The 24,445-nt window shown below is 42.9% G+C and overlaps 3 protein-coding genes and 1 pseudogene across 3 annotated transcripts; 2 read left to right on the top strand and 2 right to left on the bottom strand.

Annotated features, from left to right (window-relative positions):
- Positions 1-1,118: 1,118 nt before the first annotated feature.
- On the bottom strand, positions 1,119-16,891 carry xab2 (XPA binding protein 2). Its single transcript, XM_021624465.2, has 19 exons — positions 16,738-16,891; positions 15,387-15,535; positions 12,876-12,999; positions 12,418-12,615; positions 10,596-10,730; positions 10,278-10,442; positions 9,826-9,970; positions 9,204-9,355; positions 8,514-8,633; positions 8,108-8,239; positions 7,589-7,720; positions 6,983-7,096; positions 6,529-6,691; positions 5,888-6,078; positions 4,030-4,152; positions 3,423-3,594; positions 3,046-3,172; positions 2,657-2,766; positions 1,119-1,396 (listed from the first exon to the last, which is right to left on the bottom strand). Exons 1-19 carry the CDS (start codon positions 16,771-16,773, stop codon positions 1,329-1,331), a joined length of 2,556 nt encoding a protein of 851 aa, XP_021480140.2. The 5' UTR covers positions 16,774-16,891; the 3' UTR covers positions 1,119-1,328.
- Positions 11,442-12,128, top strand: LOC110537979 (annotated as a pseudogene).
- Positions 16,892-16,968: 77 nt separating the features above from the next.
- Positions 16,969-19,116, top strand: LOC110537978 (zinc finger protein 37). The gene is made up of 2 exons (XM_021624467.2): positions 16,969-17,298; positions 17,490-19,116. Exons 1-2 carry the CDS (start codon positions 17,109-17,111, stop codon positions 18,677-18,679), a joined length of 1,380 nt encoding a protein of 459 aa, XP_021480142.2. The 5' UTR covers positions 16,969-17,108; the 3' UTR covers positions 18,680-19,116.
- A 1,408-nt stretch (positions 19,117-20,524) lies between these two features.
- LOC110537980 (Purkinje cell protein 2) lies at positions 20,525-23,316 on the bottom strand. The gene is made up of 3 exons (XM_036939523.1): positions 23,169-23,316; positions 22,684-22,850; positions 20,525-20,752 (listed from the first exon to the last, which is right to left on the bottom strand). Exons 1-3 carry the CDS (start codon positions 23,272-23,274, stop codon positions 20,525-20,527), a joined length of 501 nt encoding a protein of 166 aa, XP_036795418.1. The 5' UTR covers positions 23,275-23,316.
- Between the last annotated feature and the right edge of the window lie 1,129 nt (positions 23,317-24,445).

Here is a 24,445-nt window from a genome sequence, read left to right on the forward strand (position 1 = left end):
GTGTCAGGGCACATGTAAGGAGTAAAAAGTACAATATTTTCTTTAGGAATGTAGTGGAGTAAAAGTAAAGTACAGATACCCCCAAAAACTACTTAAGTAGTACTTTAAAGTATTTTTACTTTAAGTACTTTACACCACTGGATAGAAGAGAATGCTAGGCCTATTTATTTTCCTGTTCTAGGGTTATTAATTTCCCTTCATAACAATACAAACAAATCAGTAAAAAACTGGTTTACGGGTTAGTTAAAGTGGAAGTGTAAATTATATAACTTTAGGCTATAATACACAACATACTGCTCAGATCCAATATAGGATGCCACGTTCCTAATTCCTAAGAATTGTTGAATTCCAGCTAGTGTGAGTGCTAGTTTTTAAAATCGAAAACAATAAGCCTGGGAGCATGACAAGGCTGTAAAATGCGTCTCTTGTTACTTACAACTCCCAGCTCCAGTATCAATGAAATATTCCCTATTCACCCAGCATAACTACTCCCTCTGTTTTTCTAGGGCAGGAAACTCCCCTTTGTCTTTCTGAAGCAAAGCACTGCAGCACAGACCCGGTCAGTCATGGTGTTGGACTTACAGTAAGAGTTATGTCACCAGTTTACACATCAAATTCATAGAACCATTGTGAACAGGCTCAATGTCATGCAGGTTGAAATAATTGCAATGCCAAGACATACAATACTGTAGCAAACAGTGATTTCAACTGTAGGAAAAGTGCCACAGTGCTACCAATGCTAGTTTTGCTTTAATGCATCACTACATCAAGGAGCATTTGTAGAAAGAATTATTAAAAAGTACTGCTAGGATACACTACTAGTAGATCTTTGTAGGTTGAAGGTGCTCTTTGGTTAAAGGTATCATTTGAGGACCAAGGCACTCTTTATTATGATACTGTAGCATGTTCAATAGAACAAAATCATAAAAACTACCTGACAAAAGTCATGCCAAAACATGTCAGAGGTTTTAACAATTTTGTTCTATTGAACATGCCATCGTAATTTAAACATGTTATCTTTGAAGTGTGCCTTGGTCCTCATGTTTAGAAGGAAAATTAGCATTTATATTGTTTTTAGAAAGGAGCATTTCAATTGTTTTTAATAAGGAACATTTACATTCTATTCATAAATCTGATTTTTATTCACAGATCTGGTGCAGACTTGACAATCTATGAATGTAGAGCAAGAACCCTTACAGTCAACAACAAAGAAAAGATCAATGACAAAGTTCACATTCCATACGATCTATTCTCATCATACATTTTACAGGGGTTGAAAAGGCTCCAGTCGTGGACCAGGGAGCTCGTCAGTGATGTCATATCTGTATTCAATCTTCTCCTTCTTTCAGACCTCCAAAGACAGCGGTGGGGACGCTCTTCTGTTCCAGCTGCACCTCTGGAGGGAGAGACAAACATAAGGAAAACACACATTTACATAATCACCATGCAGTGTCACCAGCAAAGCCCCATGACACCACCTCCTCCATGCTTCACTGTGGGAACCACACATGCAAAGATAATCCGTTCATCGACTCTGCGGTTGGAACCAAAAATCTAAATTTTGGACTCATCAGACCAAAAGGAGAGATTTCCACTGGTCTAATGTCCATTGCTCGTGTTTCTTGGCCCAAGCAAGTCTCTTTTTCTTATTTGTGTCCTTTAGTAGTGGTTTCTTTGCAACAATTCAACCATGAAGGCCTGATTCACAGTCTGCTCTGAACAGTTGATGTTGAGATGTGTCTGTTACTTGAACTCTGTGAAGCATTTATTTAGGCTGCAATTTCTGAGGCTGGTAACGCTAACTAACTTATCCTCTGCAAGCAAAGGTAATTATGGGTCTTCCTTTCCTGTGGCGGTCCTCATGAGAGCCAGTTTCATCATTACGCTTGATGGTTTTTACAACTGCACTTGAAGAAACTTTAAAAGTTCTTGAACTTTTCCGGATTGACTGACCTTCATGTCTTAAAGTAATGATGGACTGTCGTTTCTCTTTGCTTATTTGAGCTGTTCTTGCCATAATATGGACTTGTTCTTTTCCCAAATAGGGCTATCTTCTGTATACCATCCCTACATTGTCACAACACAACTGATTGGTTTAAATGCATTAAGGAAAGATATTCCACAAAATAACTTTTAACAAGGCACACTGTTAATTGAAATGCATTCCAGGTGACTACCTCATGAAGCTGGTTGAGAGAATGCGAAGAGTGTGCAAAGCTGTCATCGAGGAAAAGTGTGGCTACTTTGAAGAATCTCAAATATAAATTCACTTTTTGGCTTACTACATGATTCCATATGTGTTATTCTACAATGTAGAAAATAGTACAAATAAAGAAAAACCTTTGAATGAGTAGGTGTGTCCAAACTTTTGACTGGTACTGTGTGTGTGTGTGTGTGTGTGTGTGTGTGTGTATATGATTTATTTGTTTAAATATTATTATTAGGGTTTTCAAGAAAACAGCTGAAACATTCAATCATGTGAAACATTCAAAACATTGCAGATAGAAATGTAAGGTATAAGGTTGGCATGGTTCTATATTCTATGACAGAATCATTTTCTGTATCTACACAATCCACTTCTATGTGAATGTTCTGTAGCATTGCTCATTGCTCACTGCTCAACAGCCCCCCCCCCCCCAGTGGTGTTGTAACTTACCCTCAGGGCCCTGGTCTTCATCACCATCCTCATCCTCATCATCAATATCAATCTCATCAGGGTTGGCTTGTTTGGCCAGTTCAGCCAGCTCGCTGTGTGACGTGTCACTCCTAAACAAACAGATTCACAATGACACACAGTGGTTAAGACCAGTATTGAACCACTTCTACATTGTTGTATTTATATTAAATGACTGGCCTCTTCCTGGGCACGTATCCACAAAACATCTCAAAGTAGGATTACTGATCTAGGATCTGTCCATATTATCTTATTCATTATGATATTACATTTTAGATCAGCACTCCTATTCTGATACGGGCCCTGGTCTGCAGTTGGCGGTTTCAGAGGTCAACGGAAAGGATGCTAAATGGGTGGGGGGGGTGACAGACCTGACGAAGAGGATCTTCTCTTTGAGTTTGGGTTTGTCCTGTTCAGCCTCGGCGGCCAGCAGTTGGGCCTGCTGCTCCAACAGCTTCATATCATCCAGCCCCATCTGGCCCGGGGCAAGATCTGAGACTGCACACACATAGAATAACAGAGTTAGATACAAAGGTACATCCTAACCCTAACTCTAACCTAGCCCCAACTGGCCTGTGTTTTTCATGAAAAACCATCTACAGATGTGAGAATGACACTTCAAAATCAACATATGAGATTAATCGATTAATCAATCTCTTATAGGGAAAACATCTAATGCTTGATAAGGTTGTGCCATCATTGGAGACCAAAGGTGTGTGTGTGTGTGTGTGTGTGTGTGCGTTCTTACTGGTGCCGGTGGCGTTGGTGGTGGCCTTCATCATCTGTGAGGACATGAAGTTGACCTGTGTGTTGTACGTGGCCTGGACGCTACGCTTGATCCTCAGCATTTCCCGGATAGTGTCTTCGTTCCCATGGCGGATCTCAAACTCCTTCCATGTCTGCCAGAACGTGGCCGTCATCTGAAACAAACACACACAGGGAGTGAAACATTTTATCGCTACTCAACGCGAACCTGTGTTTCCACCAAAATGAGGAAAGGACTGAAACAGAGAAGGACTACCTGGATTGTCCAATAAGAACAGCTTGCTTTCCGTTCAACAATGTTGCGTTACAGCTGGGACGATAAACCAAAAATCATTGCGATAAGTAGCCTACACTAGAGAAATGTGAAGTTTGAAATTAAATGTGTTTGCTGAGTGATTGTTAATGGCACAATTGATGGCTACAACTATCAAACTAGTTGTAGTGGTAGCACACTAATGTTCTAGGCGTATTGCAAAATGTATTGTTATCGCATCAATTCAGGCAATTTATCGTGATACGGATTTTTGTCCATATTGCCCAGTTCTAGTGTGCACTAATGAACAGGACCCTGGGTCAGTGTGAGAGCTCACCCTTGGGTCACAGATCTGAGAGCAGTAGGAGTATATGGCTCGTCCCCGGTCGATCTCGCCCAGTTTGCTCTCCATGTCAGCGAAGCGCAGACACATGTCCCTGGAGTGTTCGTCTGGAAGCACCTGGAAGAAAAACAACATATGATATTATATATTGGAATATATAAGCTGCATAACCATATACGGCATAACAATGGATAAAAATCACGTGATTAATTTAGGTGTGTCTAACTCATTTTGCCATGGGGGCTGCTTTCGTTCTTCAACGAGGTCCGGAGGGCCGCACTGAAAATGTGTTATCATTTTCGCTGTCAGAATTAGCAAAACATTTTCCAATATCCATCTTTTGGAAAATGTTTAATGCTCACTGACTGTCTAGCTTTCATTTCAGTGATTATTAGCATGCTGGAGACAGTCAAGAAACAGTATGAATGTAGGTCCCTTATAATTTTACAACATTTCTATTTGGTTTTAGTCATTTGACAGTATATTGAGTTTGCCCCCCCCCCCGCCCAAAATGGAATATATATAAGTTTGGACACACCTACTCATCCAAGGGTTTTTCTTTATTTGTACTATTTTCTACATTGTAAAATATCAGTCAAAACATCAAAACTATGAAATAACGCATATGGAATCATGTAGTAACCAAAAAAGTGTTAAACAAAACAAAATATTTTATATTTGAGATACTTCAAAGTTGCCACAGCTTTGCAAACTCTTGGCATTCTCTCAACCAGCTTCATGAGGAATGCTTTTCCAACACTTGAAGGAATTCCCACATATGCTGAGCACTCTTTGGCTGCTTTTCCTTCACTCTGCAGTCCTACTCATCCCAAACCATCTCAATTAGGTTGAGGTCGGGTGAATTTGGAGGCGTATCACAGTGGGATGGCGTATCACTGCAGAAAGCTGTGGTTGCCATGCTGGTTAAGTGTGCCTTGAATTCTAAATAAATCACAGACAGTGTCACCAGCAAAGCAACCCCACACCATCACACCTCCATGCTTCATGGTGGGAACCACACATGCGGAGATCATCCGTTCACCTACTCTGCGTCTCACAAAGACACGGTGGTTGGTACCAAAAATCTCAAATTTGGACTCATCAGACAAAAGGACGGATTTCCACCGGTCTAATGTCCATTGCACGTGTTTCTTGGCCCAAGCAAGTCTCTTCTTATTATTGGTGTCTGTTAGTAGTGGTTTCTTTGCAGAAATTTGACCATGAAGGCCTGATTCACGCAGTCTCCTCTGCACAGTTGATGTTGAGATGCGTCTGTTACTTGAACTCTGTGAAGCATTTATATGGGATGCAATCTGAGGTGCAGTTAACTCTCATTCACTTATCCTCTGCGGCAGAGGTAACTCTGGGTCTTCCTTTTCTGTGGCGGTCCTCATGAGAGCCAGTTTCATCATAGCGCTTGGTTTTTACAACTGAACTTGAAGAAACTTTCAAAGTTCTTCAAATTTTCTGAATTGACTGACCTTCATGTCTTCAAGTAATGATGGACGGTTGTTTCTCTTTGCTTATTTGAGCTGTTCTTGCCATAATATGGACTTGGTCTTTTACCAAATAGGGTTATCTTCTGTATACCACCCCTACCTTGTCACAACACAACTGATTGGCTTAAACGCATTAAGGAAAGAAATTCAAAATTAACTTAACAAGGCACACCTGTTAATTGAAATACATTCCAGGTGACTACCTCATGAAGCTGGTTGAGAGAATGCCAGGAGAGCGCAAAACTATCAAGGTGGCTACTTTGAAGAATCTCTTTTTTTTAAACTCAAAACCACCCGCAGGCCCTGATTTAGACTATTGAGATGTACCTGTGTGTGCGCCACTACACTCTTACCTCAATGGCTTTCTGGTAGATAGCTCTGGTGTAGGTGACGCCGTAGATCTCTGCAGCCCTCTTGATGTAGATGTTGAACATGTGATGCCTCTCCGTGTTGTCCACTGCCTGTGTGGCTCTTTCATACACCGCCATGGCATGACGCGCCAACCCAAACTCCTCCTCCAGTTTGGCGTACAGCAGGTAGATGGCTGTCAATCAGAACAGTAAATATTTCACTCGTCATTCTTGTAGCTGGGGGGGGGATAGTCCCACATAAATAAGAGGCCACTATTACAAATGGATACCAGCAGCAAACTGAAAGATACATGGAACAACCTTTTCATACTATCATGCCAACCTGAACCGTACGGAGCTGGCTCGGTCATGGTCTTTTAACATCTGTCATTCCCAGCACGGTTTCTGCAAATGTGGTGGATGTGTAACCAGGCCAGCACAGTACAGCTTGTCTTGGTAGTGTGAAAAGGACAGTACTTTCCTAGGTGCTTCTCAGTAGCTAAAAAGCAACTGTGATGATGACTTTGTTTTATCAGTCAGGAAATTATTTTTGCATCATACTTCAACAGACATGCAACACGTCACAAACATGCGTTAGACATAAATAGGTACAGAAGTGACAGAAAGACAACAAAGTCCCTTACTCTTGGCGAACTTTGCTGGACAGCCATCCAGCGCTTGCTCAAACAGGTCCCGGGCCCTCTCCAGCTTCTTGCCCCCGTAGCGGTCGATGAACTTGGTGAGGTAGGTGTTCCAGATGTCATAGACGTTGGGCCACCTGAAGAGGGCGATGCCGCGCTCGTACGCCTGTAGAGAGCGCATGGAGACCGTCAGCAACAGGGGATTTAACAACTGATCGAAATGCTGTAGTTTTAAGGGTGGAGGCACGGTCAGGGTCTTGTTCAGTAGGGTACTCTGCCCTGAACACGACCCAGTTTGAATGCAGTATAAGTTAGTGTTGATATGATAAGCTGTGAAACGTTAGACTGGTCCCAGTTCAGACATCGTGATAATGACCATAAGAGTTGTCAAGACAGCACAACTGAACTGGGATCAGGCTAGTGAGATGTGTGCAGCAGGGCAGGTGGGCACTGTCACCTTGAAGCTCTCCTCAAAGTAGTTGTGCTCCTCCAGGAACATGGCGTAGTTGATGATTATCTGGGGCGTGGCTATGCGCAGGTCAATGATGCGGTCGTACACCGCCTTGGTGGACTGACGGGGAGAAACGACCAAGACAAAAGGCAGGGTTGTTAGTTATATCGTATGGGTATTACATGCGTTGTTGTTACACGTTTTGGTTGATTCATTGTCTGGTCCCTAAAACTGGGTCATCACTATGCACAAGATGCATTTTCAGTTTCTCCTATTCCAGCATGATTTAATCTGAAAGAAGAGCTCATGGAATACGCCAACCGTATAAACCAAAACCATGTTAATCAATCCAATCCAGAAACCATGCTACTTGCTGCCGAAATGTTGGTTGACTATTGTTAGGCTGCGTATACACAGGTAGCCCCATTTTGATCTTTTGACCAATAAGATCAGATATTTTGCCAATAATGGGGCAAAAGATCCGATTTGGGCTGGCTGTGTAAACGCAGTCTTAGATGTGTTGCATCAAAGCTACCTTCTTTTCCTTTCTAAAGCAGTGCAACTGAAACACAACGAAGACAGATACCTGAGAGGGAAATATGAAGAAAGTACCTGGAAGGTTCCCATACTCTCCTCCAGGTCAGCCAGCATGGACCAGACCTTCAGAGACTTGTACACTCTGTTCTGCACCGGCTCTGACACGTCAAAGTACTCCGCCTTCTTGGACGGGATGGCAGTTGCTTTCTACACAATTGGAAAGAGAGAAAGTCAAGGGATATTTACACAGACATGCATCCAGTACTTATTCATCCCCCTGTAACTATTCCCCGGCTCGTTGCTGTAAATGAGAATGTGCTCTCAGTCAACTTACCTTGTAAAATAAGGGTTAAATAAAAATAAATACAAAAATGTGCATCGATAGAAACTCTGAGAAGAGCAGTCTGCATCATAGAATTTGAGATTAGATAGATAAAAAACACAAGTACAGATCAGCTGCCCACACAGCAATGTTAAGCAGTTTAAAACGCATAAGAAATCATTCTGGATGACAGAAAAATACAAATGTAAGTGTCTTTGGAGTGTGTGACAGATAGTGGGTCAGTATTTGTTGTGCCTGTGTTTCCGTCTCACCCTCAGTATACGTAGCGCCTGTTCGTAGTTCTCATGGCGTAGCTCCATCTCCCCGTATTCACACCACACGCCAGCCAGGTCGTCAACCTGCTTGTAGTTCACCTTGGTGGCTTTCTCAAAGATGGTCCGCGCCTGATGGTTGGGAAAAGTGGAAAGAGAACATCTAAAAAAAAAAGAAACTTCCTCTTGGGTTGAAGGATTAAATCTGTTGTTGTTGTCACCCTAAGTAGGGAGAAGACCTGGGTAAATACTTTACACCGCTTGCTTGGCGAGCTTGCAATGAAACCAATGGAATAGTCCCAAAAGTGACAATTCTACCCATCTGGCACTCCAGGCAGGCTCGAACCAACACTTGAAGTACGATTTCAACCCACGTGGGATGGGGAAACCTTAGTTTGAGACTCACGTCGTCCAGCTGCTCGTTCTCCTCGTAGAACTTGGCGAAGGAGACCCAGAGAGAGCTGGGTTTCCCTGTAGCCTTCATAGGGTCCACAGTCTGAACTGCCTCTGTGTAGGTGTTGATGATCTGAAAAAGAGGTTAAGACACACCTTCTATACACTGTACATGTATGTGAGGAAGAGCATGCAAGGTACCTATTGCCAGCTAGAAAGACTAAGAAACAATTATAAATGTGAAATCTGTAAACATGCATTAATCGCTACTCTCTACCAATAACACAGATGTCAACTGGCTCGGTAAAGAACTGTTTTTCAGGGTTTTCTCAAACCCTTTTCACATTATAATGCCGACCTGAACCGTACTGAGCTGGCTCAGATATTTTCATTTCACATCACGGTTCCAGCTAGAACAGTGGATGCGGAACTAGGCCAGCGCAGTACACCTCGGTTCAGTAGTATAAAATGGGTATTAGAGACAGAGCCAAGGAGATGACACCGAGTCAGAGCCAAGGAGATGACACCGAGTCAGACTAGGGCTAAGAGCTCAGGGCCTGTATCCACAAAGGGTCTCAGAGTAGGAGTGCTGACCTAGGATCTGGTCCCGTCTGTTCATATAATCATATTCAGTATGATCTAAAAGGTTAAACTGATCCTGGATCAGCACTCCTACTATGTGCCCACTTCTGGTTTCTGCTACCTGTCGTGGTTTCCCCTCGTACAGTTTGACCCTCTTATGCCACTCGTGGACGTTGTGGGGGTTCTGTCTGAGCAGCACACTGTTCAGCAGGAGGGGCCTGCGGGCGATCAGCTGCTCAAAGCGGGCCAGACGCAGCTCCAGGTCTATGTCCTCTGAGGGGGAAAGGGAACACGAGTTGAGCACGATGACAAAGGCAAAGCATTCACTTACGGCTGTGATCCCCCCCCCCGTAATCTTTATTTTCACAGGTTATTCTTGTTGAGATCAAATCTATTTTTTGCAAGAGATTGTGATACTCCACAATCCAGATACACTGGGTGCATCTCAATACTCTAAAATGGCTGGCTTCCCAAGACTACTCTCGTTCGGTTAGATGTACGTGTTATGTTGAAAGAACCAGCGCACCGGCATTTTCCTGCACCTTTTATACCGGCTGTAAACTGTGTACGTGACAAATAACACTTGATTTAATTAGATTTTTTACTCAAAGTACCAGCCAGGATTGGAAAAACAGTAACATGGATATCTAGTTAAGGAATCGATCTCCCTTTATACAGTTACTTGAGATCCGAGCAGGAGACAAGGAGAGTGACATCACTTTAGACTATTGAGATGCGCCCACCTTCTTCATCTTTCCCCATCTCGGAGGTAGTCTCCATCTTGGCAGCGATCATGCTCTCCTCAAACTGGGCGTAGCTGTCGAACACCTGGGTGAAATCTCTCACCGTCACCACCGTCAAGATGGCCTCCTCATACACATCACGAGCCTGGTGGGCCACAACACACAAGCATTCAAATTATTCTGTGTGAGTGTGTGTGTGTGTGCATCCCAAAAACAGTGCATATATTTGGTAACATTTGATTTGAACTACATAACAATGTCGTAAAGCTTCATAACGTGCATGATAGCTAGTCAAAACATGTCAAATAAATATTATGTATTTATTATATATATTATGACAAGGTTATGTTGGTGAGTTATAAAGGTGACATTGTCTATAGGACTCTGGTCAAAAGTAGTGCACTACAAAGGCAATAGGGTGCCATTTGGGATTTATCAATGCAGACCAGTACCTTTTCAAAATGTCCACTGCGGATGTAGTAGTCAGCCAGGGAGCACCAGAGTTTGCCCAGCTGGTCTGTGAAACGAGTGAGGCCTCCACGGATGATTGCCCCAACATTCAGAGAGTTCACCTTGTCTGGGTTCTGAGAGATCAGGTCACACAGCTCGTGCCATAGCTGTTAGATATCAACCACACAACAACATGGGGATAACGTTAGATATCAACCACACAACAACGTTAGATATTAACCACACGACATGGGGATAACGTTAGATATCAACCACACAACAACATGGGGATAAGGTGGATGAGCCAGACGTGGTCTTACCTGGTAGTTAGACTTGCCCTCCTTGGACACAAAGCTCTCATCGTTGACAACGGCTGCCAGTCGCACTGCTGCTTCATCCAGCTTGCTGCAGGAACGCAGGTAATCTATGTACTCCTCTGCATTCTCTGGGGACAGCTGCAGAGAAAGAGGGGGAAGAGAGTCAAATCCAGGGGGCTGTTGCAGAAATAACTTTGTCATTTTGAGAAATATAGACTTTTGGCACAGTAGAACTTACTTGACAACAAATCTAGAAATGTGGCTTTCTTAATCAACCATTTATCTAAAAACTCTGGAATATCACACTGCTGCTTGTGTGGAAGACTAGAAAATGCATTAAGCCGAGAGAAAATCCTTTGAACGCATGTATATTGTCTTGTCCATTCCTTCAAATAATTACAAGGACTAAAGAAATATCTAGGGTTATCAGGAATAAAGTATAGAGTTCATTCCAATATGAACCCTAGAGGTCAGAGGTCTCCTGACCCAAATATTCCCGAAAATCTTTCAAATTTCTAATGATATATGATTTGGAGATAACACATACAAAGCTACCATCGCTGCAATGTTATCACACGTTCAGCAACTCTAGGGACAGGGCAAGTAAGTAAGCTTTGTCCATGCCAGAACAGCACAATCTAGGTACAAAATCACAGACAGTCTGATTTACGGACTAATTTACGGACTAAGAACGATAAAATCAACATTACAAGGACTAACTTCCAGTCTACTGGATTGCGTCAAACCTGGCTGTATAAAAAGAAGCTGAGAAAACTCTGGAATCAAAACAGGTTAGGCCTACTCAGAACCAATACGGTTTACTCAGAGGTATCAGAACCCAGGTGAAGGATGAAGGCTACAGCATTTCTGATGCCGTCTCTGAGCTGCTGTCTGTCAATTGCACAGGAGAACACCCCAATGACTGAACATGAGGTGGAATGCACTGCAGAACTCATGCTACATGTTGACTGTAACTACAGAATTCGGAGTCATGAAGGAGAAACTGAAAACCACAGTGGAAAAAAATGCAAACCACCGTGGAAAAAACTGCAAACCGCGATGGGAAAAACTAGGAGCCATGGCAACTAAGCTAAAAGTCATCGAGAGTCAGCTTGAGGAGCTGAGAAATAAAAAGAAGACAAAGGTGCTCTTCTCCACTGTCCTGAGAGAGACTGGAAAATTAGGGCCTTTCAGCAAAGACACTAACCTGACCTACAGCAAGGTGATCACTAACATTGGCAATGCCTAAAGCCCCCGGCACAGGAGTGTTTCCAGCCCCTGTAAGAGGGGTCTAATACTTCAGCTTCTTCTTTCATGCTTTCATCTGAAGACTCCCACACATCCCTGTTCAAGAATGGAGAGTGTATGTCTATTCGATCTGACTCCAAGTCTAGTACTGATACAGCAGATAACAGGGGTGACGCAGTCATGCTACAGCTGGAGGTGGGAGATCAGGTCTACATACGCCTAAGAGCCAATGCACATGTGTGGCCTTCTCACACTTCCTTTAATAGTTTTCTGCTCAGCCAAGTGTGAGCGGCACATAGCCTGCTTTCACACATTTATTGGTAGCACTCATCTATTCCAGGCCTACCTTCTATGCTGCGTGATATCTTGTCGGTTTCCGATGTGATGTGTGGTTGGTGTTGTAATAATCTCATAACCAGGACACATTCTTATCACCATGGTTGAAATTAAATAGTGTTTATTCATGTGAATTCTGATATATCCTGTGACTATCTTCCATAAAGAGAGGCTTCAGTTTCTTCAGTTTTGGTTGTAGTTCAATCACAGTGGAGCAAATCTTCTTGAAATGTCCTCTTACCTTGAGGTACCTGCGATAGACACGGATGGCGGTCTCAGGCAGGGGTAGGTTCCGGGCAAAGCGGAGGTACAGGGGCCAGATGCGAGGGTGCTGAGTGACGGGCAGGGCTCGGAGTGCTCGGTCAAACGTGCGTCTGCTCCTGGTGATCTTACACTGAGCCACCAGGAACTGGCAGTAGTCCAGCCAGATCCTCGGCATCTAGGACAGCCACGGGAAGAACAAGTTATGTGGGATGCTATTCCTACAATCTCAGACGATAAAATCTACTTCCAAGTTTAAAAAAATACTCTCACACACATAAATGTACTCTGTACACACATAAATGTACTCTGTGATAGTCTGTGGACAATGATATTCCTCAGAGTTTGTGTGAGTATTTTCTCTTCACAATGGATGGATAACAGGACATAATGAAAAAAAAATTGAAATCAAATCAATTTATATAAGCATTCGCCTACCTTGTGCATGAAAACCAGTGCTCTTTCATGGCAGTTGTTGATCTCCTCGTAGGCTGGCTCCGTGATGCACTTCCCTTTGACCTGTTTCCGTCTCTCTCTCAGGTAGTTGTACCATAACTTGTAACTGCAAGGTCACGTATGAACAATCCGTGAACACAGTCATGGCATTTAGCAATGCCTAAAACCATAACCCAGACACTGGTATGGTATTCAATAACAACCATTCTACGGTTTCAAATAAACCTAGATTATGGGATGATTTCCCAGAGACTGATTGACAAATGTTTTTAGTCCAGGACTAGGTTTAAGATTTGTCTAAACATCAGACTGTTACCATGGTTACTCAATGGATATCAGTCAAAGGTCGCTGTAAAAAATATGTAATATTCTCTGTAAGCCAGAATGTTGAATACAATGATATTTAAACATACGGTTGTCCATGCTATTGGTTCTTTTGGCGGTAGGAAGTGGAGATGGGGTAACCACAGGAAAGTGTTGTTTACCTTACTTTTTGCAGCGCCGGAAGGTTCCGTTGCTTGTATTTTCCATCTACTGATGCATTTCACGTTATTCACAATATGTAAACAATAGCCAAATGTAACCGAATGTTGTTGACCAAAGCCCGTTCCCTCGCAATCAGCTGGAAGTTTGCCAGCTGTTTGCGTGGGACAACGTTTGGTCTGTGCTTTGGTTAAACTCGGCCATTGTTGATATATTCCGTAAGTTGCGTCAGCATTGAAAAGACAAACCAGAAATACAAACTGACATACAGACCAGCGTACTGAAAGTCAGGTTAATAACACTACTCTGTGGATATTTTGTCTCAGATTACATCCTACATTAGGACAAAATCAGCAGACAACTGGTCAAGTATATTTAAATAAAGTTTACTCAACAATCTGATTTGTGATGGGACTGTTCACAAAAAGTGAGTCTACATGTTAGAGACGAGTCTTCCACTCTCGGATTCGTTAAAAGGCTCGTTCAAGATGTGTCCTGGAAACCGTCCTTATATGTGCAACAGTAACTGTCCGTTAAAATTTTCCTGTGGTCGGCCGATTAATTAGGGCCGATTTCAAGTTTCAATAACAATCGGAAATCTGGATTTTTGAGCGCCGTATTTTTTCCTACACCTTTATTTAACTAGGCAAGTCAGTTAAGAACATATTATTATTTTCAATGACGGCCAAGGAACTGCCTCGTTCAGGGGCAGAAAGACAGATTTTCACCTTGTCAGCTCGGGGGATCCAATCTTGCAACCTTACAGTTAACTAGTCCAACGCAATAATGACCTGCCTCTCTCTCGTTGCACTCCACAAGAAGACTGCCTGTTACGCAAATGCAGTAAGCCAAGGTAAGTTGCTAGCTAGCATTAAACTTATCTTGTAAAAAACAATCAATCATAATCACTAGTTAACTACACATGGTTGATGATATTACTAGATATTATCTAGCGTGTCCTGTGTTGCATATAATCTGACTGAGCATACAAGCATCTGACTGAGAGGTGGTAGGCAGAAGCAGGCGCGTAAACATTCATTCAAACAGCACTTTCGTGCGTTTTGCCAGCAGCTCTTCATTGTGCGTCAAGCATTGCGCTGTTCATGACTTCAAACCTATCAACTCCCGAGATGAGGCTGGTGTAACCGAAGTGAAATGGCTGGCTAGTTAGCGCGCGCTAATAGCGTTTCAAACTTCACTCGCTCTGAGCCTTGGGGTGGTTGTTTCCCTTGCTCTGCATGGGTAACGCTGCTTCGATGTGGTGGCTGTTGTCGTTGTGTTGCTGGTTCGAGCCCAGGGAGGAGCGAGGAGAGGGACGGAAGCTATACTGTTACACTGGCAATACTAAAGTGCCTATAAGAACATCCAATAGTCAAAGGTTAATGAAATACAAATGGTATAGAGGGAAATAGTCCTATAATAACTACAATCTAAAACTACATACCTGGGAATATTGAAGACTCATGTTAAAAGGAACCACCAGCTTTCATATGTTCTCATGTTCTGAGCAAGGAACTGAAACGTTAGCTTTTTTTACATGGCACACTTTTACGTTCTTCTCCAACACTTTGTTTTTGCATTATTTAAACCAAATTGAACATGTTTCATAATCTACTTGAGGCTAAATTGATTTTATTGATGCATTATATATATATTAAGTTAAAGTAAGTGTTAATTCAGTATTGTTGTAATTGTCAATACAAATACATTTTTTGATTTTATTTTTTTAATCAGTCGATTAAACGGTAACGGCTTTTTGGTCCTCCAATATTCGGTATCGGCGTTGAAAAATCATAGTCGGTCGACCTCTAGTCACAGACAGACTACAAACAGTCTGGGACATCACAGTATTTTCCACAAACCTTTAGCAGTGTTTTCCAATTCTGGCCCTGGGCACCCAGGGGGGTGTATTTTGGGGCAAAAACAAAACGATACACACCACCATTTGGGTCCCCATGACCAGGATTGGGAAACACTGCATCTAGCTAGATGTAGAAACTTTGCCTCTACCTGCCAGGTAGCTCTTTCAGAGCTCGTTCATAGATCATGTTGAGGACGGACTTGACGCCATTCTGTTTGAACTCGATGTAGCGCATCCAGCACTTGACCGAGTACGGATTCCTGATGATCTCCTCCTCATAAGGCAGGTCATCTTCCTCCTGAAAAAGCCCACCAGCAACACATCAAAACGGTGAACTGGAAGCCTTCTCTCCTTCGAACAACGTTGGACACCTTTCTCTCCTTCAAAAAACGCTGCACTATTCTCAGAACGAGTGCAACGTTGTTCGAAGGATAGAAAGGGCTACAAGTAGGCCGGACAATAGAACGAGTCAAAATTAACCCAAGGCTGAAAAATGCCAAAATAAAGTTGACTAAGCTGGAACACTAGCGCGAGCCCCTAGCAAATGAATGGAATAGAACGTTGGCAGAGTCTCTTCTGACTAGAGTGTCGCTTAGAATTCCATTCCGTGTAAATGGCACCAAAAACTGTATCCCGTTTTATTTTACCACTACAATCTGTTCTTAGATAGTAATGTATTAAGTAAACATCCGCATCTCGATGGTGCCAAGTGTGCTTATGTCTGCATTACGAGGAAATAGGGAAAACAATGGCAACTTTTTACTATTTCTGGTCTAGCGACCGATGACAACAGAGTACGCTGCGCAACCTTAATTAGAAAGAGAAGAGGATCCTGATTAAAATGGTGTCCGACTTGGGGGAAAAAATCGAAATCGAACATACACGTTGCGAGATATTAGGCAAAATAGACAGACATCCCTATACTTCCCTATTGGAAACAATGGGACGACCTCAGAGTTCCATGAGTACGTTTTTGTTGTTGTTTACATTTTAACTACCAGCAACGTAGGCAGTTCTCATTGCCAACAGTAGCAAAGCAGGCACTGTGGCGTGGACCAATAGGCTGTGAATAATAGAACGTTCGTAAGGCAAATTGGTGCTACGGTGCTCAATATAACGAATAGGAGCTGGCAGTGCGAAAAATGCCCTAAAATAAACCCTGTTTTTTCGTGATAACTTCAGAGCTACGGCAAGCAGCTGGAACATACGGTAAAACTATGAAACGGCTCCACGGCGGATGAAATTAACTCGCTTTTATCAGAAAAAGCATTGTTAAACATTTCATGTGTCCAGCCTACTACAATATAATGTGAAGTCACACACAGTAGCCTGTACAGTATCTAAATGAACAATAATCTAAGTGTTATTGTCAGATAGATATAACGTTAGTTCGCTGGGGCATTCAAATCGACACATCCGAGTTCGAGGAGGCCGCAGACATACTACAGCATGCTGAGAACAATTCCACAACAAAATATCAATATTCATGAAATAACTTACAAACATGACGTCCGGTTTCCCATTTAGAGAGGGCATTTTTGTTTTTAAGATCAAAATTAACGCCCGTAGTGTGAAAAGTACCCCAAAATGTATGTATTGTTACTAAACTTCCTGACTCCGCCAACGTGTTCAGAACGTAGAATAAACCCCGCCCCTTTTGGAAATATCATTGGGTAGTACAACGGTCACTCAACAGACTATCCAATCATTAGTCACGAAGAAAACATCGTATGTCAGCACTCCAGCCCAGCAGGACGCGACACTGGAAAATATGACATGCTCGTGCATGGCCAAAACTAAAGGTGAAAGGTTACCAAAACGTCGACAAACACAAACGCACGTAGCCGCGTAGTCTGCTTGGATAATCTAAAATGGCTAAAATACAGTTGTTGAGAATGTTTCTCAACCAGCGTTTAACAGCAGCGGCTGAGGAGATATTTGGGGCTGTTGAGAAAACGATAGCAGAGTACCAGGAAGAAGTGTATCGTTCAAAAGAGGAGAACGGCCGTCTACAGAGGCAGCTTGATATCGTTCTCAAACCACAAGAGATACAAAGGACAGGTTTGTCGCTAGCTATTATATTTTTCCTGTTGACATTAATATTATGCGACATTGGAAATATTTATTTTATTACATTTGAGCACGAAACACATGTCCTGCTGAAAGACACGTTTTGCATTATGTTGCATACATGTAAATGGAATTATGGTCTCATGTCAGTTTTTACTTTTTTGTTTAATCCTTCTCCCCAGACCTCCAGCAGCTCTCTCTCACTGTCTTCGAAGAGGAGGTTCCCACTAAGCAGCAACACTGTGAGCAGGAATGGAGCCCCAGTCTGGGGCAAGAAGACCCAGAGCCCACTCAGATTAAGGAGGAACAACAGGAGCAACATAGGACCAGTCAGGAGGAAGAGTTTCATAATGACTTCTTCATAATTAGCTCTAGTGACTGTGTGAAAAGTGACTATGATCAGGAAGAGGACTCATGTCAGCCCTCACATCTTTACCAAACCCAAAGTGAGGAATATGGACAGGGAGCCTCTCTAACAAGCACTTCAACGGAACCGATCAAAACAGAACCTGATGGAGAGGGCTACATGTCATTAGAACCAACCAGGGAACCTCAGCCCCTCTCTGTAGTAAATCCGGTCTGTTCTCCAACCCCAAGTAAATACAGGGAAGGTGTCAATGAAGAGGAAAAAGAACCTTGGATTAGGTTTACTCCACTCAAATCAAAGAAAGCACAGAAAATAACAAGCCATAGCTCCGGTATGTGGAAAAAAGGAAGGAAATCCACAGAGTCATCCCATATGAACCCACACAGTCAAAGCCTTACTACTCCCTGTTGGTGTGGTGTGTGTGGAAATAAATGTTACTCTGTGAGTTTTTTAATAAAACATACACAAGAACACACAGAGGATATAGGCCTAGATTGCCTTTGCGGTGTCTGTGGAAAACACTTTGAGTCCAAAGAAATTCTGATAGAGCATCTCCAAACTCACATGAAAAATCTTTTTTGTCACTTATGTGGTCAATGTTTCAACTGGACTAGTAATCTGAAAAGACACATGATGATTCACACAGGGGAAAGACCCCATCGGTGCAGTGACTGTGGCAAAGGCTTCAGGTCGAGTGATTGTCTGACAAAGCATAGGAGGATTCACACAGGGGACAAACCGTTTCCTTGCCCGGTTTGCCACCGTGGTTTTAACAGACGAGATAACCTGAAAGTGCATATGAGAGTTCACACAGGGGAGAGACCGTATATGTGTTCTGAATGCTATAAATGTTTTGCAACGTTAACGTCACTGAATAAGCACCAGACAATGCACAATGAGGAACGACCGTATGTGTGCACCGATTGCGGTACCCGCTTCAAAGCGCTTGAATCCCAAAGAAGGCACATGAAGAGTGTTCACAACAAGAAGGAGAATACAACATGACAATGCCTTGTATGGGTTACGGTATCAGAAGATTGAGGCAGGCGCATTCTAACCGCTATTGGACAGGAGAACAGCCCTTTAGGACAGATACATTGCATTATGGAATCAGTGCAGTAGTTACCATTACTTGTTAGTATCCATTACCCATTAGTTTACCAAATGCAAATAGCAGACAGAAGTTATTTATGTGCCCGTGTTTCTAAAGTGTCACAGTCTGTAAATTGTTGAAAGGCAAGCTCATTTTATTTTCATAAATCCACCGTGGGATGCATTTAATTGGCTGGCAAGATGGATGGATCCGGCATAACCCAAATCCAGGCCTACACAAACCCAACCCCCGAACTGATCGGTATAGATTAGATCTGATGTTGACCTGTTATGAAAGGAATGAAAGTGATCTTCAACATTCTGAATAAAGTTAGAATTTTTGTTCTCAACCTAAACTAGTCATTCATTTGTGTGCTATTTGGCTTTTCTCCATTCCTCTTGGTGATTTGAGAGACTTCCATGGTACATTTGGCCTTTGACTGTGATGCTGCAGACTGAACCTACACTATTATCTGAGGTTCTGAACACATGACTGAATTCACCCTAGGACATTCTTCAAAAGGACTTGGCATGAATTCAAAATTCAATGAGAAGCGATAGGATTTAAACCAATCATGTATTTTTTTATTGGATAGCTATTAACAAGAATTACACTGACTGACAACTTCAACTTGCTGTTCAAAACAAGAAGATTCACATAATGCTGCATTCTCGCCTGCAGCTCATCATAAAATACATAGCATTGCTGAAAAATATGACGTGAGATATAACATTTGCAAGACATTTGAGATTCTGATATGGTGGTGCTGTTCCAGACATTCCTTTTTTTTTTTAATGGGGATGCACATCTTGGAAGATTAAAACACATAGGAACACTTCACCAGGCTTTGTGAGATCTGATCATCTGTGCAACACGATTGCAATAAACACGACCTGGAACGGACCCTGCAGGTCATTTATGAACGTTTGAACATCTTAGCCATGTTCTGTTATAATCTCCACCCGGCACAGCCAGAAGAGGACTGGCCACCCCTCAGAGCCTGGAGATATAGTCGTCCTTGGGGACCAGGTTGAGGTTGAGGGATTGGGTTCTTCTTGGGGTTAGGCTCAGAGTGAACCAGAGCCTCTCCTGGGGTCCCAAATCGAGGAACATTTCTGGTAAGAAGCATGGCATTTGGTTGTCGGCCTTGCGTCCCTGAGTGACAGAAACTGAAAACTAATTGTAATGTGTATTCTATTGCATTCTTAGTTCTATAATTGCATTCTGTAACTGCCTTAATGAGTTCCCAAATGAGTAATCAACAGTCTTGTTGGGTGATGTTTTACTTGTTGACCACAATACTGACATACGGTATGACCACACTCTTCAAACAAGCAGACTGTCACCAACATCATGCATAAGCTTACCTGTTGTGAAGTGAAGCACATGGACAACATCCATGTTACCTTTAGGGAGGAAATACCACAGTTATTGTAATTAAAAAAACAATACAGACAACTATTCTTTCAGAGTTCAGACGTTGAGTTAAACTGATTTAATCATGCTTTCAAAATGCAAGCATCTGATGGTGGGAATGTATAAGAAGCCAAGTGAACAAATCAACACGCATCCATCAATCAATAGACATCTGTTTATCAAAATGAGAATGAAATATAAGAAAACACAAATATATTTACTTGACCGCACCTGTTGCATCGTGACTTGCCTACCTACTACGCATATGAATACCCCTGTATTGGTTTCCCTTTTTGTTTTAAATGTGCATGTGATGTAATCCCACGAAAGCAATAAACATTTCAAGTGAATATATTTACTTGAGCTGAGGGATCCTGTATGGTCTTGTATTCAGTGCCAGGGCTAAAGGAAGCTGATCTTGGTGTCTCTCTCTGGGAGTCTGCTGGTTCAGAAAAGGCCTGGGTGGGAGAATCTGGTCTATAGTAGGCCTGCCTGAGTGTGAGTGGAGTCCCTTCAGTCAGGGTGATCTGGGGTGTGGAAGGCCATGGTGGCACATCTGCCTTGGAGCCCTGACAGAAAATACAGAGGATGGATGTCATCATTAACACATCACTGCTGTTGCTATATGCTCTAACCTAGGGGGCGTGGCGCCAATGTTTAATGTCTTTTTTTATATATGCAATTTTTATTACCAATCTAAAACGATGCATAAATCCACAATGCTTTTGGCTAGAAAGAAGCAGTAAAATGCCAGAGGAAGATGTGACTGATGCACATGGTAATATATGGCATGTCTCTATGACATTCAGAAGCTGAGCTACGACCTTCTAAAGTCAAGGAGTCAGAGAAATTGGACTTTGCTTGGGAAGTAATCTTATACAATGTGTGTCTGTCAATATCAATTGGTCTAATCACTGTCTATAAAGAGAATATGTATAATTTAATTGAGAGTTCATATAAATGATCATAATAAAATGTATTTGGTAGCAGAATAACATTTAGAGAAAATCGGGTCTAGACTTTATTTTTAGTTGGTGTATTTAATATGGGACCTGGGTGGAAAAGGTTGGAAACACCTGTTCTAACAGAGTAAGTTCTAGATTATTGCAGAATTCCAAGTCAAGCATAGCACCTACTCCCTTGGCACTCCTGTGTATGTGAGAGGATTTGACAGGTTTCAATTGTAATTGCTACATGTTGTTTTTCTGGGGACATTTGTATGGTTAAACAGTACAAATACGACCTACCCAGATTGATCAAGGCAGCGAGACACAAGTATAGGAACAAAGTGGAGGAGCAATTCAGCGGGTTGGATATGAGGCGTATGTGGCAGGGGCTTCAAACGAGCACAGTTTACAAAAAGAAAGCCAGTCATGTTGGGACACCAACGCCACACTACCAGATGAGCTAAACACCTTTTTCTCACACTTTGAGCAAAACGACTCTGAGCTGCCGAGGAGAGCCCCTGAGGACAACGAAGGCTACGTGCTTACGGTGTCCACAAAGTCATTAAAACATGTTAACCCTCACAAGACTGCCAGCCCAGACTGCATCCCTAGCCGCGCCCTCAGAGCATGTGCAGACCAGCTAGCCGTTGGGTTTCCTGCCATTTTTAATCTCTCTCTAGCTCGGGGCGTTATCCCCACCTGCTTCAAGATGTCCACTATCCTCCCAGTGCCCAAGAAAGGGAAAGTAACTGAACTAAATGACTGCTGACCCGTAACACTCACTTCCGTCAATCATGAAGTGCTTCGAGAGGCTAGTCAAAGACTACATCACCTCCTCCCTCCCCAACACACTCAACCCTCTCCAATTTGCCTACCGCCCGACAGATCCACGGACGACGCAATCACCATTGCACTGCACACTGTCCTCACCCTCCTGGACAAGAGGAATGCATACCATAGCGCCATCTAAGCTCACCACAATGCTCACAGCTCCGGGACTGAACTTCCTATGCAACTGGGTCCTGGACTTCTTGACGGGACGACCCTAGGTGGTAAAGGGGGACAAGATGACCTCCACACTGATCCTCAACACGAGGGCCCCACAAGGGTGCGTCCTGAGTCCCCTCCTGTACTCCCTGCATACCCACGACTGCGTGGCCTTACATAGTTCCGACTCCATCATCAAGTTCATTGACGACAGGACAGTAGTAGGGCTTATTACCAACAAAGATGAGACGGCCTACAGGCAGGAGGTTGCCAGGTAAACAACCTCTCCCTCAACGTCAGCAAAACAACGGAGCCGATTGTGGACTTCAAGAGCAACCAGGCTGGGCACGTCCCCATCCTCATCAATGGGACACATGGTTAAACCGAACAGACTGGCCAATAGCTTCTACCCCTAGACCATCAGGCTGCTGAATAGCCACCAATAGTCAGCTACCTGCTCCCCCTGTCCCCCTCCTAGCCCTTGGAAGTAGGGGCTAAAATGTGCTCCCTCTTGGGTAGAAAAACACTGGGCTAGGGGTTGATTTGGAAGTCAGAATAGGGCCTACCTGGGGTGTGACAGCTGGATCAGGTCCAGCCTTTGTCTTCACACCATCCTGATGACCAGCAGAAGACCCATGTATCCCAGGTAACAAGGGAAAGGTCACTCGCTGGTCGTCAAGCCGATGACCCTGTGTGTTGGCCAACAGGTTAAAGAACCGGTCAGCATCTTGTCCTATCAGAAAGATGGAGAGAGAGATAGATTGAGAGTGGGTGGGAGAGAAAAAGGTGGAAAAGAGAGAAAGAGGTGAGGGAGTGAAGGTAGAAAAATCAATACCAACTTTTCCAAGATGAATAGAAAGCACTACTGGCAGCTGTTTTCCTGTATATCTGCAATTTCTGTATAGAACCACCCTTAGCAGTGTCATAAAAACCCCAAAACATCCAGTTTTCAGGGATAAAGCATCTTCAACCTAGCTTCCTTTTCTCCTGAAAAGGACCCCGCAAGGGCTTTTCTTTAACGCCTGCTACGTTAGGTTAGTACAGTACTGACCTGAGGGTATAGTAGTGGAGTGTTTGGGGGGAGAGGGAGTGGTCCCGGTAGGGTTCAAGACACAGTGCTGCTCTTCCATACGACTACCTCGGGTGTGACTCATCATGGTGAGGAACTTGTCCTTCTCAGCTGGTGCTCCCTGTTGGACAATAACAAAGAGTTGATGGAGAAAGCTTAATTTCAATATGAACACATTACAGTATATCAGGGCCCGTATTCATACAGTCTCTTTAAAAATATATATATTTTACGGGGGTAGATCAGCTTTAATATTGCAGATAGATTGTGGCTTCCGTCAATTGTCTGCATAATTTCCAAACCTCCATATATTTTTGGTATGTAAATATATACAGTACCAGCCAAAAGTTTGGACAAACCTACTCATTCAAGGGTCTTTATTTATTTGTACTATTTTCTACATTGTAGAATAATAGTGAAGACATCAAAACTATGAAATAACACCTATGGAATCATGTAGTAACCAAAAAAGTGTTAAACAAATATATTTGAGATTTGAGATTCTTCAAAGTAGCCACCCTTTGCCTTGATGACAGCTTTGCACACTCTTGGCATTCTCTCAGCCAGTTTCATGAGGTAGTCACCTGGAATGCATTTCAATTAACAGGTCTGCCTTGTTAAAAGTTCATTTGTGGAATTTCTTTCCTTCTTAATGCGTTTGAACCAATCAGTTGTGTTGTGACAAGGTAGGATTGGTGTGCAGAAAATAGCCCTATTTGGTAAAAGACCAAGTCAATATTATGGCAAGAACAGCTCAAATAAGCAAAGAGAAATGATAATCCATCGTTACAGTACATCAGTCAATCCGGAAAATGTAAAGAATTGTGAAAGTTTCTGTAAGTGCAGTCGCATAAAACATCAAGCACTACGATGAAACTGGCTGTCATGAGGACCGCCACATCCTATGGCGTTCTGCATTAGCATCGAACAGCTCCGGTGATATAAAACTTTTCAGGGAAGTTAGAAACAAATATACTCAGGCAGTTAGAAAAGCCCAGGTTAGCTTTTTCAAGCAGAAATTTGCTTCCTGCAACACAAACTCAAAACAGTTCTGGGACACTGTAAAGTCCATGGAGAATAAGAACACCTCCTCCCAGCTGCCCACTGCACTGAGAATAGGAAACTCTGTCACCACCGATAAATCCACTATAATTGAGAATTTCAATAAGCATTACCAGCACATAAGACCAGCACATAATCCCTACCCCGGTCAACAGCACTGCACCCCCCACAGCAACTCGCCCAAACCTTCCCCATTT

Source organism: Oncorhynchus mykiss, chromosome 12 (assembly GCF_013265735.2).
Source record: "Oncorhynchus mykiss isolate Arlee chromosome 12, USDA_OmykA_1.1, whole genome shotgun sequence".
Classification (NCBI taxonomy): Eukaryota; Metazoa; Chordata; class Actinopteri; order Salmoniformes; family Salmonidae; genus Oncorhynchus; species Oncorhynchus mykiss.